This window comes from Nomascus leucogenys, chromosome 6 (assembly GCF_006542625.1).
Source record: "Nomascus leucogenys isolate Asia chromosome 6, Asia_NLE_v1, whole genome shotgun sequence".
Classification (NCBI taxonomy): Eukaryota; Metazoa; Chordata; class Mammalia; order Primates; family Hylobatidae; genus Nomascus; species Nomascus leucogenys.
In genome coordinates this window covers 45,893,335-45,914,842 of record NC_044386.1, presented here as the reverse complement: position 1 = coordinate 45,914,842, position 21,508 = coordinate 45,893,335, and the positions used below count along the sequence as shown (strand labels likewise).

Sequence of the window (21,508 nt, the reverse complement as noted above, 5' to 3'; positions counted from 1 at the left end):
CAAGTGGGTGGCTAGAAAATAGAAGGGCAATAACAATCACCGCAGTCTGGCTCTCAGGAAGCCCCATCCCTAGTGGCAGGGGGAGGGCACCACATCAAGGGAACACCCATGGGACAGAAGAATCTGAACAGTAGCCCTGAGTTTCAGATCTTACCACTGAAACCGTCTACTCAAATGAGAAGGAACCAGAAAAGTAATTCTAGTAATATGACAAGGTTCTGTAACACCCCCAAAAGATCATACTAGCTCTCCAGCAATGGATCTAAACTAAGAAGAAATCTGTGAATTGCCAGATAAATAATTCAGAAGGTTGATTATTAAGCTCCTCAAGGAGGCACTAGAGAAAGGCGAAAATCAACTTCAAGAAATTAAAAAAAAAAAAAGGATATGAATGGAAAAGTCTCCAGAGAAATAGATATTATAAAGAAAAAATAATCAAAACTTCTGGAAATGAAAGACACACTTAAAGAAATGCAAAATACACTGGAAAGTTTCAACAACAGATTTGAACAAGTAGAAGAAATAACTTCAGAGCTCAAAGACAAGGTTTTCAAATGAACCTAATCCAACAAAGACAAAGAAAAAAAGAATTTTAAAAAATGAACAAAGCCTCCAAGAAATCTGGGATTATGTAAATGAGCAAACATAAGAATAACTGATGCTCCTAAGGAAGAAGGGAAATCTAAAAGTTTGGAAAACATACTTGAGGGAATAATCGAGAAAAGCTTCCATGGTCTTGCTAGAGATCTAGACATCCAAATACAAGAAGCTCAAAGAACACCTGGGGAATTCATTGCAAAAAGATCATTGCCTAGGTACACAGTCATCACATTGTCTAAAGTAAAGACGAAAGAAAGAATCTTAAGAGCTGTGAGGCAAGGTTGGGTGCGGTGGCCCACACCTGTAATCTCAGCACCTTTGGGAGGCCACGGTGGGTAGATCACGAAGTCAGGAGTTCGAGATCAGCCTGGCCAACCAAGATGGTGAAACCCCATCTCTACTAAAAATACAAAAATTAGCCAGGCGTGGTGGCGAGTGCCTGTAATCCCAGCTATTCAGGAGGCTGAGGCAGGAGAATTGCTTGAACCCAGGAGTTGGAGGTTGCAGTGAGCCGAGATCGTGCTACTGCACTCTACCCTGGGTGACAGAGCAAGACTCTGTCTCCAAAGAGCTGTGAGGCAAAAGCATCAGGTAATCTGTAAAGGAGAACCTATCAGATTAACAGCAGATTTCTTAGCAGAAGCCCTGCAAGCCAGAAGGGATGGGGGTCCTATCTTTAGCCTCCTTAAACAAAATAATTATCAGCTAAGAATTTTGTATCCAGTGAAACTAAGCTTCATAACCAGAGGTGAGATAAAGTCTTTTTCAAACAAACAAATGCTGAATTTGTCACTACCATGCCAGCACTACAATAAATGCTAAAAGAAGTTTTAATATTGAAACCAAACCTCAAAATGTACCAAAATAGAACCTCCTTAAAGCATAAATCTCACAGGACCTATAAAACAATAACACAATGAAAAAAAAAATAAGGTACAGCAACAACTAGCATGATGAATAGAACAGTACCTCACATCTCAATACTGACGTTGAATGTAAATGGCCTAAACACTCCACTTAAAACATACAGAATGTCAAATGGGTAAAAATCAACCAACCAAGTAAGTCTTTTAACAGACTTGCCTAACATATAAGGACTTATAAACAAGGTGGAAAAAGATATTCCATGCAAATGGACACCAAAGTCAGCAGGAGTAGCTATTCTTTTTTCTTTCTTTTTTTTCTTTTTTTTTTTTTGAGACAGAGTCTCCTTCTGTTGCCCAGGCTGGAGTGCAGTGGCGCAATCTTGGCTCACTGCAACCTCTGCCTCCTGGGGTCAAGCGATTCTCCTGCCTTAGCCTTCCAAGTAGCTGGGACTACAGGCGCATGCCACCACGCCTGGCTAATTTTTGTATTTTTAGTAGAGATGGAGTTTCACCATGTTGGCCCGGCTGGTCTCAAACTCCTGACCTCGTGATCTGCCCGCCTCGGCCTCCCAAAGTGCTGGGATTATAGGCGTGAGCCACTGCGCCTAGCCAGGAGTAGCTATTCTTACACAAAACAAAGCAGACTTTAAAGCAACAACAGTTTGAAAAGATAAAAAAGGACATTATATAATGATAAAAGAATTAGTCCAACAGGAAAATATCACAATCCTAAATATTTATGCACCTAACACTGGAACTCTCAAATTTATTTATTTATTTATTTATTTATTTATTATTATTATTATTTTTTTTTTGAGACAGAGTCTCACTCTGTCGCCCAGGCTGGAGTGCCGTGGCGCAGTCTCAGCTCACTGCAACCTCCACCTCCAGATTCAAGCAATTCTCCTGCCTCAGCCTCCCGAGTAGCTGGGACTACAGGTGCCTGCCACCACGCCCAGCTAATTTTTTGTACTTTTAGTAGAGATGGGGTTTTACCATGTTAGCCAGAATGGTCTCGATCTCATGACCTTGTGATCCACCCGCCTAGGCCTCCCAAAGTGCTGAGATTACAGGCGTGAGCCACAGCGCCTGGCCCATCTCAATAAATTTAAGAAAATCAAAATTATATCAAATACTCTCTAAGACCACAGTGGAATAAAACTGGATATTGACTTCAAAAGGAACACTCAAAACTATACAAATATATGGAAATTACATAACCTGCCCCTGAATGATCTTTGGGTCAACAATGAAATCAAGATGGAAATTTTAAAAGTCTTTGAACTGAACGATAATAGTGACACAACCAGTCAAAACCTCTGGGATACAGCAAAAGCAGTGCTAAGAGGAAAGTTCATAGCACTAAATGCCTACATCAAAAAGTCTGAAAGAGCATAAACAGACAATCTAGGCTCACACCTGAAGAAACTAGAGAAAAAAGAACATATGAAACCCAAACCCAGCACAAGAAAAGAAATAACAAAGATCAGAGCAGAACTAAATGAAACTGAAAGAAAAAAAATACAAAAAAAAAATTAAACAAAAAGCTGGTTCTTTGAAAAGACAAACAAAACTGATAGACCATTAGTAAGATTAACCCAGAAAAGAATAAGATCCAAATAAGCTCGATTAGAAATGAAATGAGAGAAATTATAACAAATACCACCGGGATACAAAAGATCATTCAAGGCTACTATGAATACCTTTGTGCGCACAAACTAGAAAACCTAGAGGAGATGGATAAATTCCTAAACCTAGAAGGAATTAAACAATCTTCCCAGATTAAGCCAGGAAGAAATAGAAACTCTGAATAGACCAATAACAAGTAGGGAGATTGAAATAGTAATTTAAAAATGGCCAACTAAAAGAAAGTCCAGGAGTAGATAGATTCACAGCTGATTTTTTTTTTTTTTTTAAGACAGGGTCTTGCTCTGTTGCCCCCAGGCTGGAATGCAGTGGTGAGATCTCGGCTCACTGCAACCTCCATCTCCAGGTTCAAGCGATTCTCCTGCCTCAGCTTCCCGAGTAGATGGGATTACAGGCATGTGCCACCACACCCTGCTAATTTTTGTATTTTTAGTTAGATGAGGTTTCACCATGTTGGGCAGGCTGGTCTCGAGCTCCTGACCTCAGGAGATTGCCTGCCTTGGCCTCCCAAAGGCTGGGATTAGAGGTATGAGCCATGTGGCCGGCCCAGCAGCTGAATTCTAACAGACATTCAAAGAGAACTGGTACCAATCCTATTAAAACTATTTCAAAAGGTAAGGAGGAAATCCTCCCTAAATCATTCTATAAAGCCAGTACTACCCTAATACCAAAACCAGGAAAGGGCATAACAACAAAAAAGAAAACTACAGACCAATATCCCTGATGAACATAGATGTAACACTCCTCAACCAAATACTAGCTAACCAAATGCAGCAGCATATCAAAAAGGTAATACACCATGATTAAGCGGGTTTCATACCAGGGATGCAGGGCTGCTTTAACATACACACACAAAAAATCAATAAATATAATACACCACATAAACAGAAGTCAAAACAAAAATCATACGATCATCTCAATAAATGCAGAAAAAGCATTTGAGGCCAGGCGTGGTGGCTCATGCCTGTAATCCCAGCACTTCCGGAAGCCGAGGCAGGCGGATCATTTGAGGTCAGGAGTTTTGAGGCCAGCCTGGCCAACATGGCGAGACCCTGTCTCTACCAAAAAATACAAAAAATTAGCTAGGTGTTGTGGTGCACACCCGTAATCCCAGATACTGGGGAGGTTGAGGCAGGAGAATTGATTGAACTTGGGAGGCAGAGGTTGCAGTGAGCCAAGATCATGCCACTGCACTCCAGCCTGAGGAACAGAGTGAGACTGTCACACACACACACACACAAACACACACACACACACACACACACAAAGCATTTGACAAAATCCAGTATCCCTTTATGACTAAAACCCTCAGCAAAATGGGCATAGAAGGGACATACCTTAAGGTAATAAAAGCCATCTTTGACAAACCCATGGCCATTATTATAATGAACAGTGAAAAGGTGAAAGTGTTTCCCCTGAGAACTGGAACAAAACAAGGATGTCCACTTTCACCAACTCTATTTAACACAGTACTGGAAGTCCTAGCCAGAGCAATCAGATAAGAGAAAGAAAGAGCATCTAAATCAGTAAGGAGGAAGTCAAGTTGTCACTGTTCACCGTATACCTAGAAAATCCTAAAGATTCATCCAAAAAGCTCCTAGGTATATGACTGTATACCTAGAAAATCCTAAAGATTCATCCAAAAAGCTCCTAGATCTGATATATGAATTCAAGTAAAGTTTCAGAATACAAAATCAATGTACACAAATCAGTAGCACTACTATACACCAACAAGGACCAGGCTGAGAATCACATCAAGATCTCAACCTCTTTTACAACAGCTGCAAAAAAACCCAAAAAACAAAACAAAAAACCAAAAAACTTCAGAATATATCTAACTAAAGAGGTGAAAGGAAAACTACAAAACACTGCTGAAAGAAATCATAGATGACACAAACAAATGGAAATACATCCCATGCTCACAGATGGGTAGAATCAATATTTTGAAAATGACCATACTGCCAAAAGTAATCTACAAATTCAATGCAATTCCCATCAAAATATCATCATCATTCTTCACAGAACTAGAAAAAACAATCCTAAAATTCATATAGAACAAAAAAAGAGCCCACATAGCCAAAGCAAGACTAAGCAAAAAGAACAAATCTGAGGGGATCACATTACCTGACTTCAAACTATACTACAAGGCCATAGTTACCAAAACAGTATAGTACTGGTATAAAAACAGGCACACAGGCCAATGGAACAGAATAGAGAACCCAGACATAAAGCCAAATACAGCCAACCAATCTTTGACAAAGCAAACAAAACCATAAAGTGGGGAAAGGACAACCTATTCAACAAATGGTGCTGGGATAATTGGCAAACCACATGTAGGAGTATGAAACTGGATGCTCATCTCTCCCCTAACACAAAAATTAACTCAAGATGGATCAAAGACTTAAGTCTAAGACCTGAAATGATAAAAATTCTAGAAGATAACACTGGAAAACCCCTTCTAACACTGGTTTAGGCAAATACTTGATGGCCAAGAATCCAAAAGCAAATGAAACAAAAACAAAGATCAATAGATGGGATTTAATTAAACTAAAGAGCTTCTGCACAGCAAAAGAAATAATCAGCACGGTAAACAGACAACCCACAGAGTGGAAGAAAATCTTCGAAAACTATGCATCTGACAAAGGACTAATATCCACAATCTACAGGGAACTCGAAGAAATCAGCAAGAACAAAACAAACAATCCCATCAAAAAGTGGGCTAAGGACATGAACAGACAATTCTCAAAAGAAGACATACAAATGTCCCGCCAGGTGCGGTGGCTCATGCCTGTAATCCCATCACTTTTCGAGGCTGAGGCAGGCGGATCATCTGAGGTCGGGAGTTCGAGACCAGCCTGACCAACATGGAGAAACCCCATCTCTAAATTAGTCAGGCATGGTGGTACATGCCTGTAATCCTAGCTACTCAGGAGGCTGAAGCAGGAGAATCACTTGAACCTGGGAGGCAGAGGTTGCAGTGAGCCGAGATCGTGCCATTGCACTCCAGCCTGGGCAACAAGAGTGAAATTCCGTCTCAAAATAAATAAACAAACAAACAAACAAATGTCCAACAAACATGAAAAAATGCTCAACACCGCTAATTATTAGGGAAATGCAAATCAAAACCACAATGCGATACCACCTTACTCCTGTTAAGAATGACCCTAATTTAAAAATGAAAAAATAACAGATGTTGGTGTAGATGTGGTGAAAAGGGACACTTTTACATTGCTGGTGGGAATGTAAACTAGTACAACTACTATGGAAACAGTGTGGAGATTCCTTAAAGAAAAGTAGAACTGCCATTTGATCCAGTAATCCCCCTACTGAGTATCCACCTAGAGAAAAAGAAGTCATTAGACACTTGCACACTCATGTTTATAGCAGCACAATTGCAATTGCAAAAATATAGAACTAGCCTAAATGCCCATCAACTAATGAGAAGATAAAGAAAATATGGTATATATATATACACACACCACAATCATGGAATACTACTCAGCCATAAAAAGGAATAAAATAATGGCATTCTCGGCAACCTGGATGGAGTTGGAAACGATTATGCTACATGAAGTAACTCAGAAATGGAAAATCAAATACCATATGTTCTCACTTTTTTTTTTTTTTTTTTTTTTTGAGACGGAGTTTGGCTCTTGTTGCCCAGGCTGGAATGCAATGGCACAATCTCGGTTCACCATAACCTCCACCTCCCAGGTTCAAGCGATTCTCCTGCCTCAGCCTCCTGAGTAGCTGGGATTACAGATATGTGCCACCACACCCGGTTAATTTTGTAATTTTAGTAAAGATGGGGTTTCTCCATATTGGTCAGACTGGTCTCGAACTCCTAATCTCAGGTGATCTGCCCGCCTTGTCCTCCCAAAGTGCTGGGATTACAGGCATGAGCCACTGCTCCTGGCCCATGTTCTCACTCATAGATGGGAGCTGAGCTATGAGGATGCCAAGGCATAAGAATGATATGGGCCTGGGGACTGGGGGGAAGGGTGCAGGGGTGCGGGATAAAAGACTACACATTGGGTGCAGTGTACACTGCTTGGTTGATGGGTCCACCAAAATCTCAGAAATCACCACTAAAGAACTTATACATGTAACCAAACACCACCTGTTCCCCCAAAACTACTGAAATAATAATTTTAAAAACACACACACACAAAAACAGAATTATATTTGTATCAGCCGGACATGGTGGCTCATGCATACAATCCCAGCCCTTTGGGAGGCCAAGGCAGGCAGATTGCTTGAGCTCACGAGTTCAAGACCAGCCTGGGCAACATGGCAAAACCTCGTCTCTACAAAAAATACAAAAAACATTAGCTGGACATTGAGGCACATGCCTGTAGTCCCAGCTACTTGGGAGGCTAAGGCAGGATGGCTTGAGCTGGGGAGGCAGAGGTTGCAGTGAGCTGAGATCGCACCACTGCACTCCAGCCTGGGCGATAGAGCCAGACCTTGTCTCAAAAAAAAAAAAAAGTTATATTAATTTATCTGGTTTTGAATACATCAAGATTAAAAGCTAGAAGTAACCTTTATTTGCTGTAGAGTAAGTCTGCTTATAGTACTCATTTTCCTAAGTGATGTGAGGAAAAGGTCTTTTAATGAAATTCCTAGTTTCTTATCTCTAATGGAATAAATGAATGCTTCTGACACTGCTAGTCCACTCCAAGTCTTTTCGGGCCTGAGTTAAGCACTTATTTAACAATATCTCTGTAAATTTCAAAAGAAAGCACACAAGCAAAGAAGACACTCTTCTTTTTGAATCCTTGAATGAATCCTTGCTCATTTTATTAGAAAATTTCATTATCCCCGAAAGAAGAAATGTCTTTCACTTTAGTCTTTGTACTGAATTGCTTATTCTCAATATGCCAAAATAGTAACCTAATGCTATGAATAGATTTACAAAAAAAGAAAAGCATCATATTTACTTCACCAACAGGACTCACTACTCAAGAAAGTCTTAATCATTTTACCTTTTGGAGCAAGATTTCTAGATGCCGAATTTCTAGTATGACTCTGATATTTTAATTTTTTTCTTTCTTCTTTAATTTGCTTTTCTTTTTGACATAATTTCTCTTCTCTCTGAATTTTTTTTTGCTCCTCGGCTTTTCTTTGATATTCTTTCCAGGCTTCCAATTCTTTAGTGGCTTTTATCCGTTCATTTTCTTTCATATCTTCTATTTTTTTCCTCTCTTCTTCTTCAATCTATAAAAATTGCAATTACCAAATTCTTTAAAATACACAAAAGCAACATTTCTTTAAATGAGAAATTAATTACAATAATTAATTATTCATACCTCTAAACTCTTGCCATTGTATTTGTAACAACAGATAGTAGTGAATTATGAATTAAAATGGGAAAGGTAAATGATTCAACAGAAAAACCATTGGTGTTGGAGTCATGGAACGAAGGTTTTAGTCCCAGATCTACCATTAGCTATGTGATCTTACGCAATCACTTTCTCCAACCTCAGTTTACTTACCTGTACAATGTGGGCAGGCATTCAATCAGATGATACCTAAGGGCTTGGTAGAAAAAATGATAGAAATGGCACATAGATACATATGTAACAAACCTGCACATTGTGCACATGTACCCTAAAACCTAAAGTATAATAATAATAATAAAAAGTTAAACATTAAAAAAAAAGAAATTTATTATTCTAGGAGTTAAGCCACTTCTCTCAAAATCTACACACACACACACACACACACACACACCCCAACACATATATTCAAACATTTGCTTTTCAACTTATCCCAAGTCTTACTCTGTCAACCGAAGTTGTGCCAACCCTTCAGTCCTAAGGACTGAAGGAAGAAGGAACAGTAGAAAAGAAAACAGGAAGGATGAACAAGACGGTCTGTCTCTGGTGGGTGGAAATATTTGAAGTCTTAATCCTGCTGCAAAACCTATGTTTGCACTAGTAGTTGTCTGACACTTTCAAAGAGCTAAATATTAGATGAATTTGAAAGCAGTATCTTGTACAGGTGTGTGTGGCAACTTTTCTCCCTTTCACAAACTTCCCTCATGTGGGCAAGAAAAAAAACTGTGAAATAGAGTACCTAGTTGGTGTACATGATTGACTCCATGTATCTGACTTTTCTATGGTAAGAAAAATTTCTTATCTCTAACTACTAGAGAAGCACTTACTTCAATGATCAAAATGTTTGTGCTATCCAATATAGTAGCCACTAGCCACAGGTGGCTAATTAAGTACTTCAAATGTGGCTACTGAGACTCAGGAACTGAATTTTTAATTTTATTTAAGTTTCATTAATGTACATTTAAATTAATTTACATTTAAATAGGACATCTGAAGTGGTTCTAGAATATGGATATGCTAGGATGAAGGTCCCTAAATGTTGTATTACTTTAAAATAGAGATTTAACATTACGAGTATGAAACCTGTGCACTGAAAGGTGCTCTGTAATATCTACATGACATAACACTCTCTTCTAGAAGACTGATTATTTTCCTGTGAGATGCTGACTTTAAAATAAATTTCATGGGACATTGACTGCAAACTTCCTGTAGCCCCAATTTTACCTCAGGCTTAAATTAAGCACAAAATATGCTAATTATTACTACCTATTCTAAGTTCAGAGAGTTGCCAGTGAGCTGCCAACAGATTGAACCAGGAAGAATCTACACATGGCAATGAAACAAAATTTAAATGCCTCACAATAAGGCATGATGAACACTCCGTGTTAGAGAGGAAGCCACAACCTAAAAGAAGACGATTTCACCCAGCCTAATTATATGTCTGCCTTTTTTCACTCTCTGCCCCAACACATGAAAAAGGGAGAATATGTGAAGAGTCAGACACCCTCACCCATCATAATCCCTGCAAGAAGAATAAATTTTACATGAAGTTTTTAAAACGCATAAGACTAAGTCTTAATTACCAAAAATGAGACTGTTCTTACAACGAAAAGTAACAGGAAAGTTCTGGTATTATAGCCAAGATGTAGTTAAGGGACCTATAGGTATAATGGTAATTTATAATAAGCTATATTAGAGACAGAAATAGTCCAGCTCTTCAGAGAGTAGTGATGAAGAGCAGAAACCAAGAAAGGCTTCACAGAGTAGGAAAGAGAAGGAACTACAATCAAGAGAAAAACATGAAGAAGAAAATAACACAGAGCTTATGATAAAGAGAAAAGAGACTACATGTACCAAAGAAAAACAGAGCGTACACTGACCAGGCGCAGTGGCTCACGCCTGAAATCCCAGCACTTTGGAAGGCCAAGGCAGGTGGATCATCTGAGTCCTGGACTTACGATTGGCACCTATGTGGGGACTGGCTTATGGAATTGAGCCCGTAACCTGTGGGATCTAATGCTAACTCCGGGTAGATAATATCAGAACTGAATTAGAGGACACATAGCTGGTGTTAGAGAATTGGTAAGCACAGGAAAAACCCACAAATTTCGTGATGGAAGTGAACTACGAAGTGTTGTGAGAGTATATAAGAGGCATAAACAGTTTGTTTTTTCTCTGTACACTCTGTTTTTTTCTTTTTCTTTTTCTTTTTTTTTTTTTGAGAGGAGTCTCGCTCTTGTCCCCCAGGTTTGAGTGCAATGGCTTTATCTTGGCTCACTGCAACCTCCACCTCCCAGGTTCAAATGATTCTCCTGCCTCTACCTCCCAAGTAGTTGGGATTAAGGGCCTGCCACCACACCCGGCTAATTTTTGTGTTTTTTAGTAGAGACAGGGTTTCACCATGTTGGCCAGGCTGATCTTGAACTCCTGACCTCAGGTGATCCACCCACCTAGGCCTCCCAAAGTGCTGGGATTACAGGCGTGAGCCACCGCGCCCAGCCATATTTACTCATTTTTAATAAAAGGATACAACTCAGGAAGAGGCAAATGAAAGAGATATCTAGGGAAAGATATTGGGGAAGGAGCACAGAGTTTCCATGCCTTCTCCCTCCAAGTGTTCAGCAACCCAGAAGTTCTCCAAACCTCATAGTTATAACAACTTTATGGAGGTTTTATCTAGCAGGCATGACTGGGTTTTTTGTTTTTTTTTAGACAGGGTCTTGCTCTGTCACCCAGGCTGGAGTGTAATGGCGCAATCATGGCTCACTGCAGCCTCAGCCTCCTGGGCTCCAACGATCCTCCAGTTCAGCCTTCTAGGTAGCTGGGACTACAGGCACGTCCCATCAAGCCTGATTAATTTTTTATTTTATTTTTTTGTAAAGATGGGGTTTCGCCTTGCTGCCCAGGCTGGTCTTGAACTCCTGGGCTCAAGTGATCTACCCATCTCAGCCTCCCAAAATGCTGGGATTTACAGACATGAGCTACTCTGCCTGGTGGATTTTTTTTTTTTTTTTTTTTTTGAGACAAGGTCTTGTTCTGTCACTCACGCTGGAGAGTGCAGTGGCACAACCTTAGCTCACTGTAGCTTCCACTTCCCAGGCTCATGTGATCCTCTCACCTCAGCCTAAGTAGTTAGGACCACAGGCCTGCACCACCACGAATGGCTAATTTTGTTGCTGTTGTTTTTAGAGCCAGGGTCTCACTATCTATGTTGCCCAGGCTGGTCTTGAGCTCCTGGGCTCAAGTGATCCTCCCACCTCGGCCTCCCAAAGTGCTGGAATTACAGGCGTAAGCCAGTGGACACAGCATGATTATTAACTCAATCTCCAGCCCCTATCAAAATGATGGGGAGGGGTGCTGAAAGTTCCAGACAACTAATCATAGCTTAGTCTTTCTGGTGGCCAGCCACCACCCAGGAGCCCATCAAGAGTTGCCTCATTAGAACAAAAGATTTTCCTATTATGTAGGAAATTCCAAGGGATTAGGAGGTCTGTGTCAGGAACCTGGGTCAAAATCCAAATAATTTAACAAAAGATGAACCTAGCACCCCATCACTCAGAAAATTACATGGGTTTTAGGAGCTCTATGCTAATAACAGGCAGGGACCAAATATATGTTTTCTATGATGTCATAGAGAGATGGACAAATGTTAAACAATTCTTTTTTTTTTTTCTTTTCTCAGACAGAGTCTCACTCTGTCGCCCAGGCTGGAGTGCAGTGGCGCAATCTTGGGTCACTGCAAGCTCCACCTCCCGGGTTCATGCCATTCTCCTGCCTCAGCCTCCCGAGTAGCTGGGACTACAGGCACCCGCCACCACGCCCGGCTAATTTTTTGTATTTTTAGTAGAGACGGGGTTTCACCGTGTTAGCCAGGATGGTCTCAATCTTCTGACCTCGTGATCCGCCCGCCTCGGCCTCCCAAAGTGCTGGGATTACAGGCGTGAGCCATCGTGCCCAGCCCAAACAATTCTTAAAGATATTTTATTATTTATTTATTTATTTATTTTGAGACGGAGTCTTGCTCTGTCACCCAGGCTGGAGCGCAGTAGCACGATCTTCGCTCACTGCAACCTCCGCCTCTCAGGTTCAAACAATTATCCTGCCTCAGCCTCCTGAGTAGCTGGGATTACAGGCGTGTACCATCATGCCCGTCTAATTTTTGTATTTTTTAGTAGAGACGGGATTTCATCATGTTGGCCAGGCTGGTATCAAACTTCTGACTTCAAATGATCCACCCGCCTCAACCTCCCAAAGTGCAGGGATTACAGGCGTGAGCCACTGTGCCCAGCCCCCTTAAAGATATTTTAAATAAAAATCATCTAATATAGGAAAGACACAATTTAACACAGACACTGACAAATATTAAACAATCCTTGAAGGTCTTTTAAAGAAAAATCACATAATACAGGGAAGACACAACGGAGGAATATGCAGTAACAGAAAAACTCAGAAGGCTAAAAAAATAATCATTGTACATAAAGGACTGGAGGCCCGGGAGCAGTGGCTCACGCCTGAAATCCCAGCACTTTGGGAGGCCCAGGTAGGTTGATCACTTGAGGTCAGGAGTTCAAGAACAACCTGGCCAACATGATGAAACCCTGTCTATACTAATAATACAAAAATTAGGTGGGCGTGGTAGCATACACCTGTAATCCCAGCTACTTGGGAGGCTGAGGCAGGAGAATCACTTGAACCTCGGAGGCAGAGGCTGCAGTGAGCCAAGATCGCCCCACTGCACTCTAGCCTGGGTGACACAGTGAGACTCCTCAAAAAAAAAATAAAATAAAATAAAGAAATTTGGTTTTAGGTGTTTGTACTGTTCAAAAAAGGATGCCATTTACTACAGGCTATTAGTTTAATACAGACAGCAAATAAAACTAATAGGAGAATGATGAATAGTTCCTAAAGTAAATTTTTGAAGAGGAAATGTGTAATTCTTTTAATCTAGAATGAATGTCTAGTCAACAAGGCATTGTTCTTTATAAGCCAATCCCACTTGTGAATTACATGCAAAAATTGTAAATAAAACATTAGCAAACTCAGCCCAGCATAGAGGCTCATGCCTGTAAACCCAACACTTTTGGGAAGCCGAGTCAGGCAAATTACTTGAGGTCAGGAGTTAGAGACCAGCCTGGCCAAAATGGTGATAACCCATCTCTACTAAAAATACAAAAATTAGCTAGGTGTGGTAGCACACACCTGTAATCCCAGCGATTCGGGAGGCTGAGTAAGGCATGAGAATCGCTTAAACCCAAGAGGCAGAGGTTGCAGTGAGCCGAGACTGCACCACTGCACTCCAGCCTGGGTAACAGTGTGAGAGTCCATCTCAAAAAACAAAAACAAAAACAAAAACAAACTAAAAAAAAATATATGCAAACTTAACCTAGGAAAATATTAAAATTATAATACACCTTAATCAAATAGGGGTAACTTAACCTAGGAAAATATTAAAATTATAATACACCTTGATCAAATAGGGTCTTTCTTACTTAAGGTATTAGGAGATCAATAGAGAAAAGCAATATGATGTCAGTGTATGCCAAAATGTCAGTTGATATTGGGAATAAAAATAAGAAATAAAAATTTATAAGCTGGATAGAAGGACCAAGACTACATTATACTTCATTATGAAATACTAGAAATAGCCGGGTGCAGTGGCTCACACCTGTAATCCCAGCACTTTGGGAAGCCGAGGGAGGTGGATCACGTGAGGTCAGGAGTTTGAGACCAGCCTGGCCAACATGGCAAAACCCCTATCTCTACTAAAAATACAAAAATTAGCTGGACGTGCTGGCACACCATTGTAGTCCCAGCTACTCGGGAAGCTGAGGCAGGAGAATCTCTTGAACCTGGGAGGTGGAGGTTGCAGTGAACCTAGATCACACCACTACACTCCAGCCTGGTAACAGAGCAAGACTCCGTCTCAAAAAAATAAAAATAAAAAATAAAAGAAATATTAGAAATATTTCCAGCAAAATCACTAAGGCAAGTATACCTAATGTTTTACTATTTTCCTAGAGGTCAGAACCTAAATGATAAACTTTTAAAAATAAGAAATACAAATATAGATTACAAGGAGATAGAATTGCACCATTTGCAAGTAATAGTACACTACTTAAAATAACCAAAATAATAAACTGACAAACCAAAAGTAAGTTCAGCAAGGCAGTCACATATAAAATCAACTAGCTGGGTGCGGTGGCTCACGCCTGTAATCTCAACACTTTGGGAGGCCGAGGTGGGCAGATCACAAGGTCAGGAGTTCAAGACCAGCCTGGCCAACATGGTGAAACCCTGTCTCTACTAAAAATATAAAAATTAGCCAGGTGTGGTGGTGTATGCCTGTAGTCCCAGCTACTCAGGAGGCTGAGGCAGAAGAATCGCTTGAATCCAGAAGGTAGAGGTTGCAGTGAGCTAAGATTATGCCACTGCACTCCAGCCTGGGCGACAGCGTGAGGCTCTGTCTCAAAAGAAAAAAAAAGATCAACTTATACAAACTTATAAAACAAACTTTCCTACAAACTGGCAATAAATAATTAGAAACTACAATGGAAACATTAATTTCATCAGCAATCACCAGAAAAACATAAATGAATAAGCTTAGCAAAATATAAGCAAGTCATAAGGCCAGGCGCAGTGGCTCATGCCTGTAATCCTAGCACTTTGGGAGGTTGAGGTGGGCAGACTACCTGAGGTTGGAAGTTCAAGACCAGCCTGGCCAACATGGTGAAACCTCATCTCTACTAAAAATACAAAAAATTAGCCAGGTGCAGTGGCGCACGCCTGTGATCCCAGCTACTCTGGAGGCTGAGGAAGGAGAATCACTTGAACCCAGGAAGTGGAGGTTGCAGTGAGCCAAGATCGCGCTGCTGCACTCCAGCCTGTGCTACAGAGAGAGTCTTCGTCTCAAACACAAAACAAACAAACAAAAAATATATAAGCAAGTCATATATGGGTGTTAAATAATTTTGCTGAGAGATGTAAAGTATATCCAAATAAATGGAGATAAATGCCATGTTCCTGGAGGGAAATCTCAGTATTATAAATATGTTGATGCTCTGCAAATTTACAAAGTCAATGTAAATTCAATCAAAATACCAAGAGGACTTCTTAGGAAACTTGATAAGTAAATATAAAATTCATCTGCAAAGACAACATGCAGATTTTGTGGCAACATGAAGAGGTTGGCAATTCCCCTCCACAAATATTAAGGATAAAATTGGATAAAATATCAAAAACAACCATTTCAGGGGACTGGAAATTAACCAAAAGAAGACTACAAAGAGAGAAGTCTTTAGTCTAGAAAAACTGCTAAAGTTCTAAGTATGAACAGTAAGAAGCTGTGCCCTTTGGCCTGAGCTTGCTCCTAACACCCCCTCCCAGCTAGGATGATGAGCCTGGCAATTTTACAGGCTGAGTATCCCTTGTCCAAAATGCTTGGAACTAGAGTGTTTCAGATTTTGGATTTTTTTCAGATTTTAGAATATTTGCAGAATACATACTGGTTGAGCATCCTTACTCCAAAAATCTGAAATCCAAAATGCTCCAGTGAGCACTTCCTTTGAGCATTGTGTTGGTGCTCAAAAGTTACAGATTTTGGAGCATTTCAGATTTTGTATTTTTTGATTATAAATGCTCAACCCATACCAACATGAAACTACCAAAAAGAACGCAGCAGCTTGTTGCTAAAAAGGGTGGGCTCATTTCCGGGTAGGGCAGTGAAAACCTGTAGCTTTGGTGGATAAAAGTGGTAGGCTTGGTTGGGAATAAAGATGAAAACTTTGCAGTTGGTCTGAGGTTGAGATCCTGGTTAGGATAAGCGCCTACGTAGTCAGAAATTTAATGGAAAGATTATGTAAATGAGAGAGCTACGGATGCATGGTGAGCCTATCACCTTTTAAGGCTCTCATGAGACAATGGATAGAAGACAATAAAATGACATGTTCAAAGTACGAACAGAAAAAAACAAAACTATAAACCACAAATTCTATATTTAGCAAAACTATTCTTCACAAGTGAAAGCAAAATTCATTCCAAGACAAATGAAAACTGAAGGAATATGTTGCTAATAGATCTGCTCTATAAGATACACTTTTTTAAAAAAAGGCAGGGCATGGGGAGGTGGCTCACACCTGCAATCCCAGGTGTGATTTGGGATGCCAAGGCAGGAGGATCACTTGAGGCCAGGAGTTCAAGACCAGCCTGGGTAACACAGAGTATCCCCATCTTTACTAGACAGGCATGGTGGCATGTGCATGTAGTCCCAGCTACTCAGGCAGCTGAGGCAGGAAGACTGCTTGAGACCAGGAGTTCGAAGTTACACTGAGCTATGAATGTACCACTGCACTCCAACCTGTACAATAGAGTGAGACCTTATCTCTTAAAAGAGAAAAGAAAAAAAAAAAGGTACACTAAAAAGAGGTCTTCAGGCTGAAAGGAAAATGATACCAGATATTAACTAATTCATATCTATAAGAAAGACTGGGCCGGGCGCGGTGGCTCACGCTTGTAATCCCAGCACTTTGGGAGGCCGAGGCGGGCGGATCACGAGGTCAGGACATCGAGACCATGGTGAAACCCCATCTCTACTAAAAACACACACAAAAAAATTAGCCGGGCATGGTGGCGGGCGCCTGTAGTCCCAGCTACTCGGAGAGGCTGAGGCAGGAGAATGGCGTGAACCCGGGAGGCGGAGCTTGCAGTGAGCCAAGATCGCGCCACTGCACTCCAGCCTGGGCGACAGAGCAAGACCCCGTCTCAAAAAAAAAAAAGAAAGACTGAAGAGTATGAGAAATGGTAAATATGTGGGTAAGCATAAAAGACAATACAAACAGATTTTTTTTAATGTCTTCTATATGTTTTAATAGAACATGATTCAGCCTTAAAAAGAAAGGAAATTCTGACACAAGCTAAAACAAGGATGAACCTTGAAGACAAAGTATGCTAAAAAATATAAAACAGTCACAAAAGGACAAATACTGTATAATTCCACTTACATGAAGTACCTAAAATAGTCAAATTCATAGAAACAAAAAGTAGAATGGTGGCTGTCAAGGGCTGGGAGGATGGAGAATAGAGAGTTATTGTTTAATGGGTACAGAGTTTTAATTGTGCAAGATGAAACAAGTTCTGGAGGGCCAGGCACGGTGGCTCATGCCTGTAATCCCCACACTTTGGGAGGCCGAGAGGGGTGGATCACCTGAGGTCAGGAGTTAAAGACCAGCCTGGCCAACATGGTGAAACCTTGTCTGTACTAAAAATACAAAAAATTAGCCAGGCATGGTGGCACACGCCTGTAATCCCAGCTACTGGGGAGGCTGAGGCAGGAGAATCACTTGAACCCAGGAGGCGGAGGTTGCAGTGAGCTGAGATCATGCCACTGCACTCCAGCCTGGGCAACAGAGTGAGACTCCAAATCAAAAAAAAAAAGAAAAGAAAAGAAAAAAGAGTTCTGGAGATGGTTAGTAGTGATGGTTGCCAATATACTTAATGCCACGGAACTGTATACTTGAAGATGGTAAATTGTATGTTAGTTATATTTTACCACAATTAGAAAATAAACTTTTTAAAAAGACAATATATATATTTTTGCTTTCTACTCTTTATTTATTTAAAAACCTAAGGTTTTTAAACAATGATTTTTAATGTAAAATCGTAACACATATTATTGGGATTACAACAAATATATATGCATATACATGTACATACCTGAATGGCACTAATAGCCCAAAGGTAGGAGTAGAAAATGGAGTTATATTAGAGCAAGTTGCTATATTTTACTGGAACTGAGTCAGTATTAGCCTGAAGTAGATTGTGATCAGTTAAAGGAACATAGAACAACCACTGAAAAATAAATTTTAAAAATATTTAAAAATATATGTAAGTATGTATGTATGTATGCGTGTGTGTGTGTATATATATACATATATATGCATGTTTTATATATATATATAGGTAAAAAATCAACATAGGAACATCAGTTTAGGCTCTGACATGTAAAGAGCTTAGAAGTTGTCACTCCTAGCTGGGTGTGGCAGCTCATGCCTATAAATTCCAGCACTTCAGGAGGCTGAGGCAGGTGGACCATTTAAGGTCAGGAATTTGAGATCCACCTGGCCAACATGGTGAAAACCCGTCTCTACTAAAAAAAAAAAAAAAAAATTGAAAAATTACCTGGGCATCATGGCAGGTGCCTGTAACCCCAGCACTGGAGGATTGACTGCCCCAGATCCCCCGGAGGGGCTCAGTCAGTCAAGACTCTAGCAGTGCAAAAGCAGGAGCTAGATGAAGACTGAAGGGGCCCAGGGCCTTCCTCACCGCCCCTGTCCAGGAACATCATCATCACTACTGAAGATCGCTGGGTAACTCTGGACACGACGGGTACACAAATTCAGTTTCTTTTTGATTCAGGGGCAAGTTACTCTGTACTTACTGCTTATGCAGGAAAGCCTTCCACTAGGACAATGACTGTTATAGGAAATGAAGGAAAAAATAAAGTCAGGCATTTCACCCCTCCTTTAACCTGCCAATTTGAAAAACGAATTTTCCAGCAGGGGTTTCTAATAGCACGAAGCTGCCCAGTCCCCTTGTTCAGAAGAGATTTTATGGTTAAAATAGGGGCACTGCTACAATTTAAGCACCGCCTGGGTGCTAATGGTCAGTGATGCAGGCAACATTCCGGACCATATCAACAAACAGGTCAACCTGCTAGCATGGTATATGGGGAGGCCTGGAAGGGCTAGAATGGCAGTGCCAGTCAACACACAGCTTAAAGGCCCCAGTCATTATCCCAACCAAAAACAACACCCAATTAAGCTGGAAGTCAAACACACTGCTATCCCTTTCCCAGCCCAATCTTGGGCCCTTGAAAAAATATCCCCAACCAAATCTCCAACTATAAGAGAGGAGCACCTTTCAATTTAATGAAGCTGCATGATGTATTTGACCTCAAAATTACGGAAATGACAAAGGTTACAGCGACAAGACAAGCAGTAAACCTTCTCCAGTCCTATCAAATCAACCTTTCTAGAGTTGCATCCCCTCAAAAAACCATTAGGGGCCCAATATCAATGCACATAGAACTAAAATTCCAGGCACCACTTTGTATTAAAAGAAGCCAAAATTTTGGTCAAGCCCTGAGTACCCTGAAATATCTTCAATGCAACCACCCCTAGAGATTAACCTCTTAAATGATCATGTAAGTTATGCAGTTACGCAGACTGCATCACTGAGAAAACTTGTATGGTTTTCATGAAAACCACCCTTAATTAAGGGTACTTTAAAGGATATGCAGTCTAAGTACTGTCAGGGTAGGCCCACTAGCTGTATGCACATTTTCCCTTGGGAAGGCTATACTAATCCTGAGACATCCAGTTGCCTTTTAGTTCCCCAATACAAAAATAGCCCTGGGTGTTAGCTGGGGGACACTAAGCATAACCACCTAAACTGGAAGAACAAAACCACTTGGGCAACTCAGAGTACTTCCCAAGGGTTGCGGGAAGTCAGGGATCCCACAAACGGAGGGACCAGCTGGAGCTGCAGCAGAGGAACATAAATTGGGAGATTTCATTTTAATATGGACATTTATCAGTTCCCAAATAATACTTTTATAATTTCTTATGCCTATCTTTACTTTAATCTCTTAATCCTGTTATCTTCATAAGCTGAGGATGTATGTCGCCTCAGGATCACTGTGATAATTGTGTTAACTGTACAAACTAATTGTAAAACATGTGTGTTTCAACAATATGGAATCAGTGCACCTTGAAAAAGAACAGAATAACAGCAATTTTTAGGGAACAAGGGAAGACAACCATAAGGTCTGACTGCCTGCGGGGTCAGGCAAAAAGAGCCATATTTTTCTTCTTGCAGACAGCCTATAAATGGACGTGCATGTAGGAGAGATATCACTAAATTCTTTTCCTAGCAAGGAGTATTAATATTAACACCTTGGGAAAGGAATACATTCCTAGGGGAAGGTCTATAAATGGCCGCTCTGGGAATGTCTGTCTTGTGCAGTTGAGATAAGGACTGAGATACGCCCTGGTCTCCTGCAGAACCCTCAGGCTTACTAGGGTGAGGAAAAACTCCGCCCTGGTAAATTTGTGGTCAGACCGGTTCTCTACTTTCGAATCCTGTTTTCTGTTGTTTAAGATGTTTATCAAGACAATATGTGCACTGCTGAACATAGACTCTTATCAGTAGTTCTGCTTTCGCCCTTTGCCTTGTGATCCTTGTTGGACCCTTGTCAGCAGTTCTGCTTTTGCCCTTTGTCCTGTTCCCTCAGAAGCATGTGATCTTTGTTAGACCCTTATTAGTAGTTCTGCTTTTTGCCCTTTGAAGCATATGATCTTTGTACCTACTCCCTGTTCTTACACCCCCTCCCTTTTTGAAACCCTTAAAAACTTGCTGGTTTGAGGCTCAGGCAGGCATCACAGTCCTACCGATATGTGATGTCACCTCCGGTGGCCCAGCTGTAAAATTCCTCTCTTTATACTGTCTCTCTTTATTTCTCAGCCGGCCAACACTTATGGAAAATAGAACCTATGTTGAAATATTGGGGGTGGGTTCCCCCGATACCCAAGGCCCCTTCCAGCCTTTAACCAGGGCCACTGTAGCAGGGACCTTAACCACTTGGGAAGAGGAAAACAACAAGCTAACCTACATATTCATCATAGAGAACAATTTTTGTCTTGAAAAACAAGCAGCCTTTATCCTGTGTGGGACTAGTTCCTACTTATGTTTACTAGCCAAATGGACTGGAACCAATTGTTTGCACTGTACAGTTGTTTACTTAGCCCCCGAGATCAATATAGCTCCCAATAACCAGTCTCTCATTATACCTTTAACTGCAACCACCAGGCCCAAACAAGCCATCCAACTCATACCCTTTCAGGTAGGGCTACGAATAACTGCAGGAGTAGAAACAGGAAATAGCAGGCTTCCAACTTCTCTATCCTATTACCAATGCTTGTCGAAGGAGCTTTCGGATGGCTTGGAAGACACTGCCCAAAGTATGCCTTACAAAATCAGGTAGACTCTTTGGCAGTCACTTTA

The 21,508-nt window shown here is 40.8% G+C and overlaps 1 protein-coding gene across 8 annotated transcripts in view; it reads right to left on the bottom strand.

Moving 5' to 3' along the window:
- DNAAF4 (dynein axonemal assembly factor 4) overlaps positions 1–21,508 on the bottom strand; it is an 81,599-nt gene that overhangs the window by 42,705 nt on the left and 17,386 nt on the right. For all 8 annotated transcript variants that reach the window (XR_004030425.1, XR_004030424.1, XR_004030426.1 and 5 more), the window contains exon 4: positions 8,099–8,330. Coding sequence is in view for 5 of the 8 variants with exons in the window: in XM_012507290.1 (XP_012362744.1) it covers positions 8,099–8,330 (232 nt within the window). In the remaining 3 variants the exon portion in view is untranslated. The remainder of the gene's footprint in view (positions 1–8,098; positions 8,331–21,508) is intronic.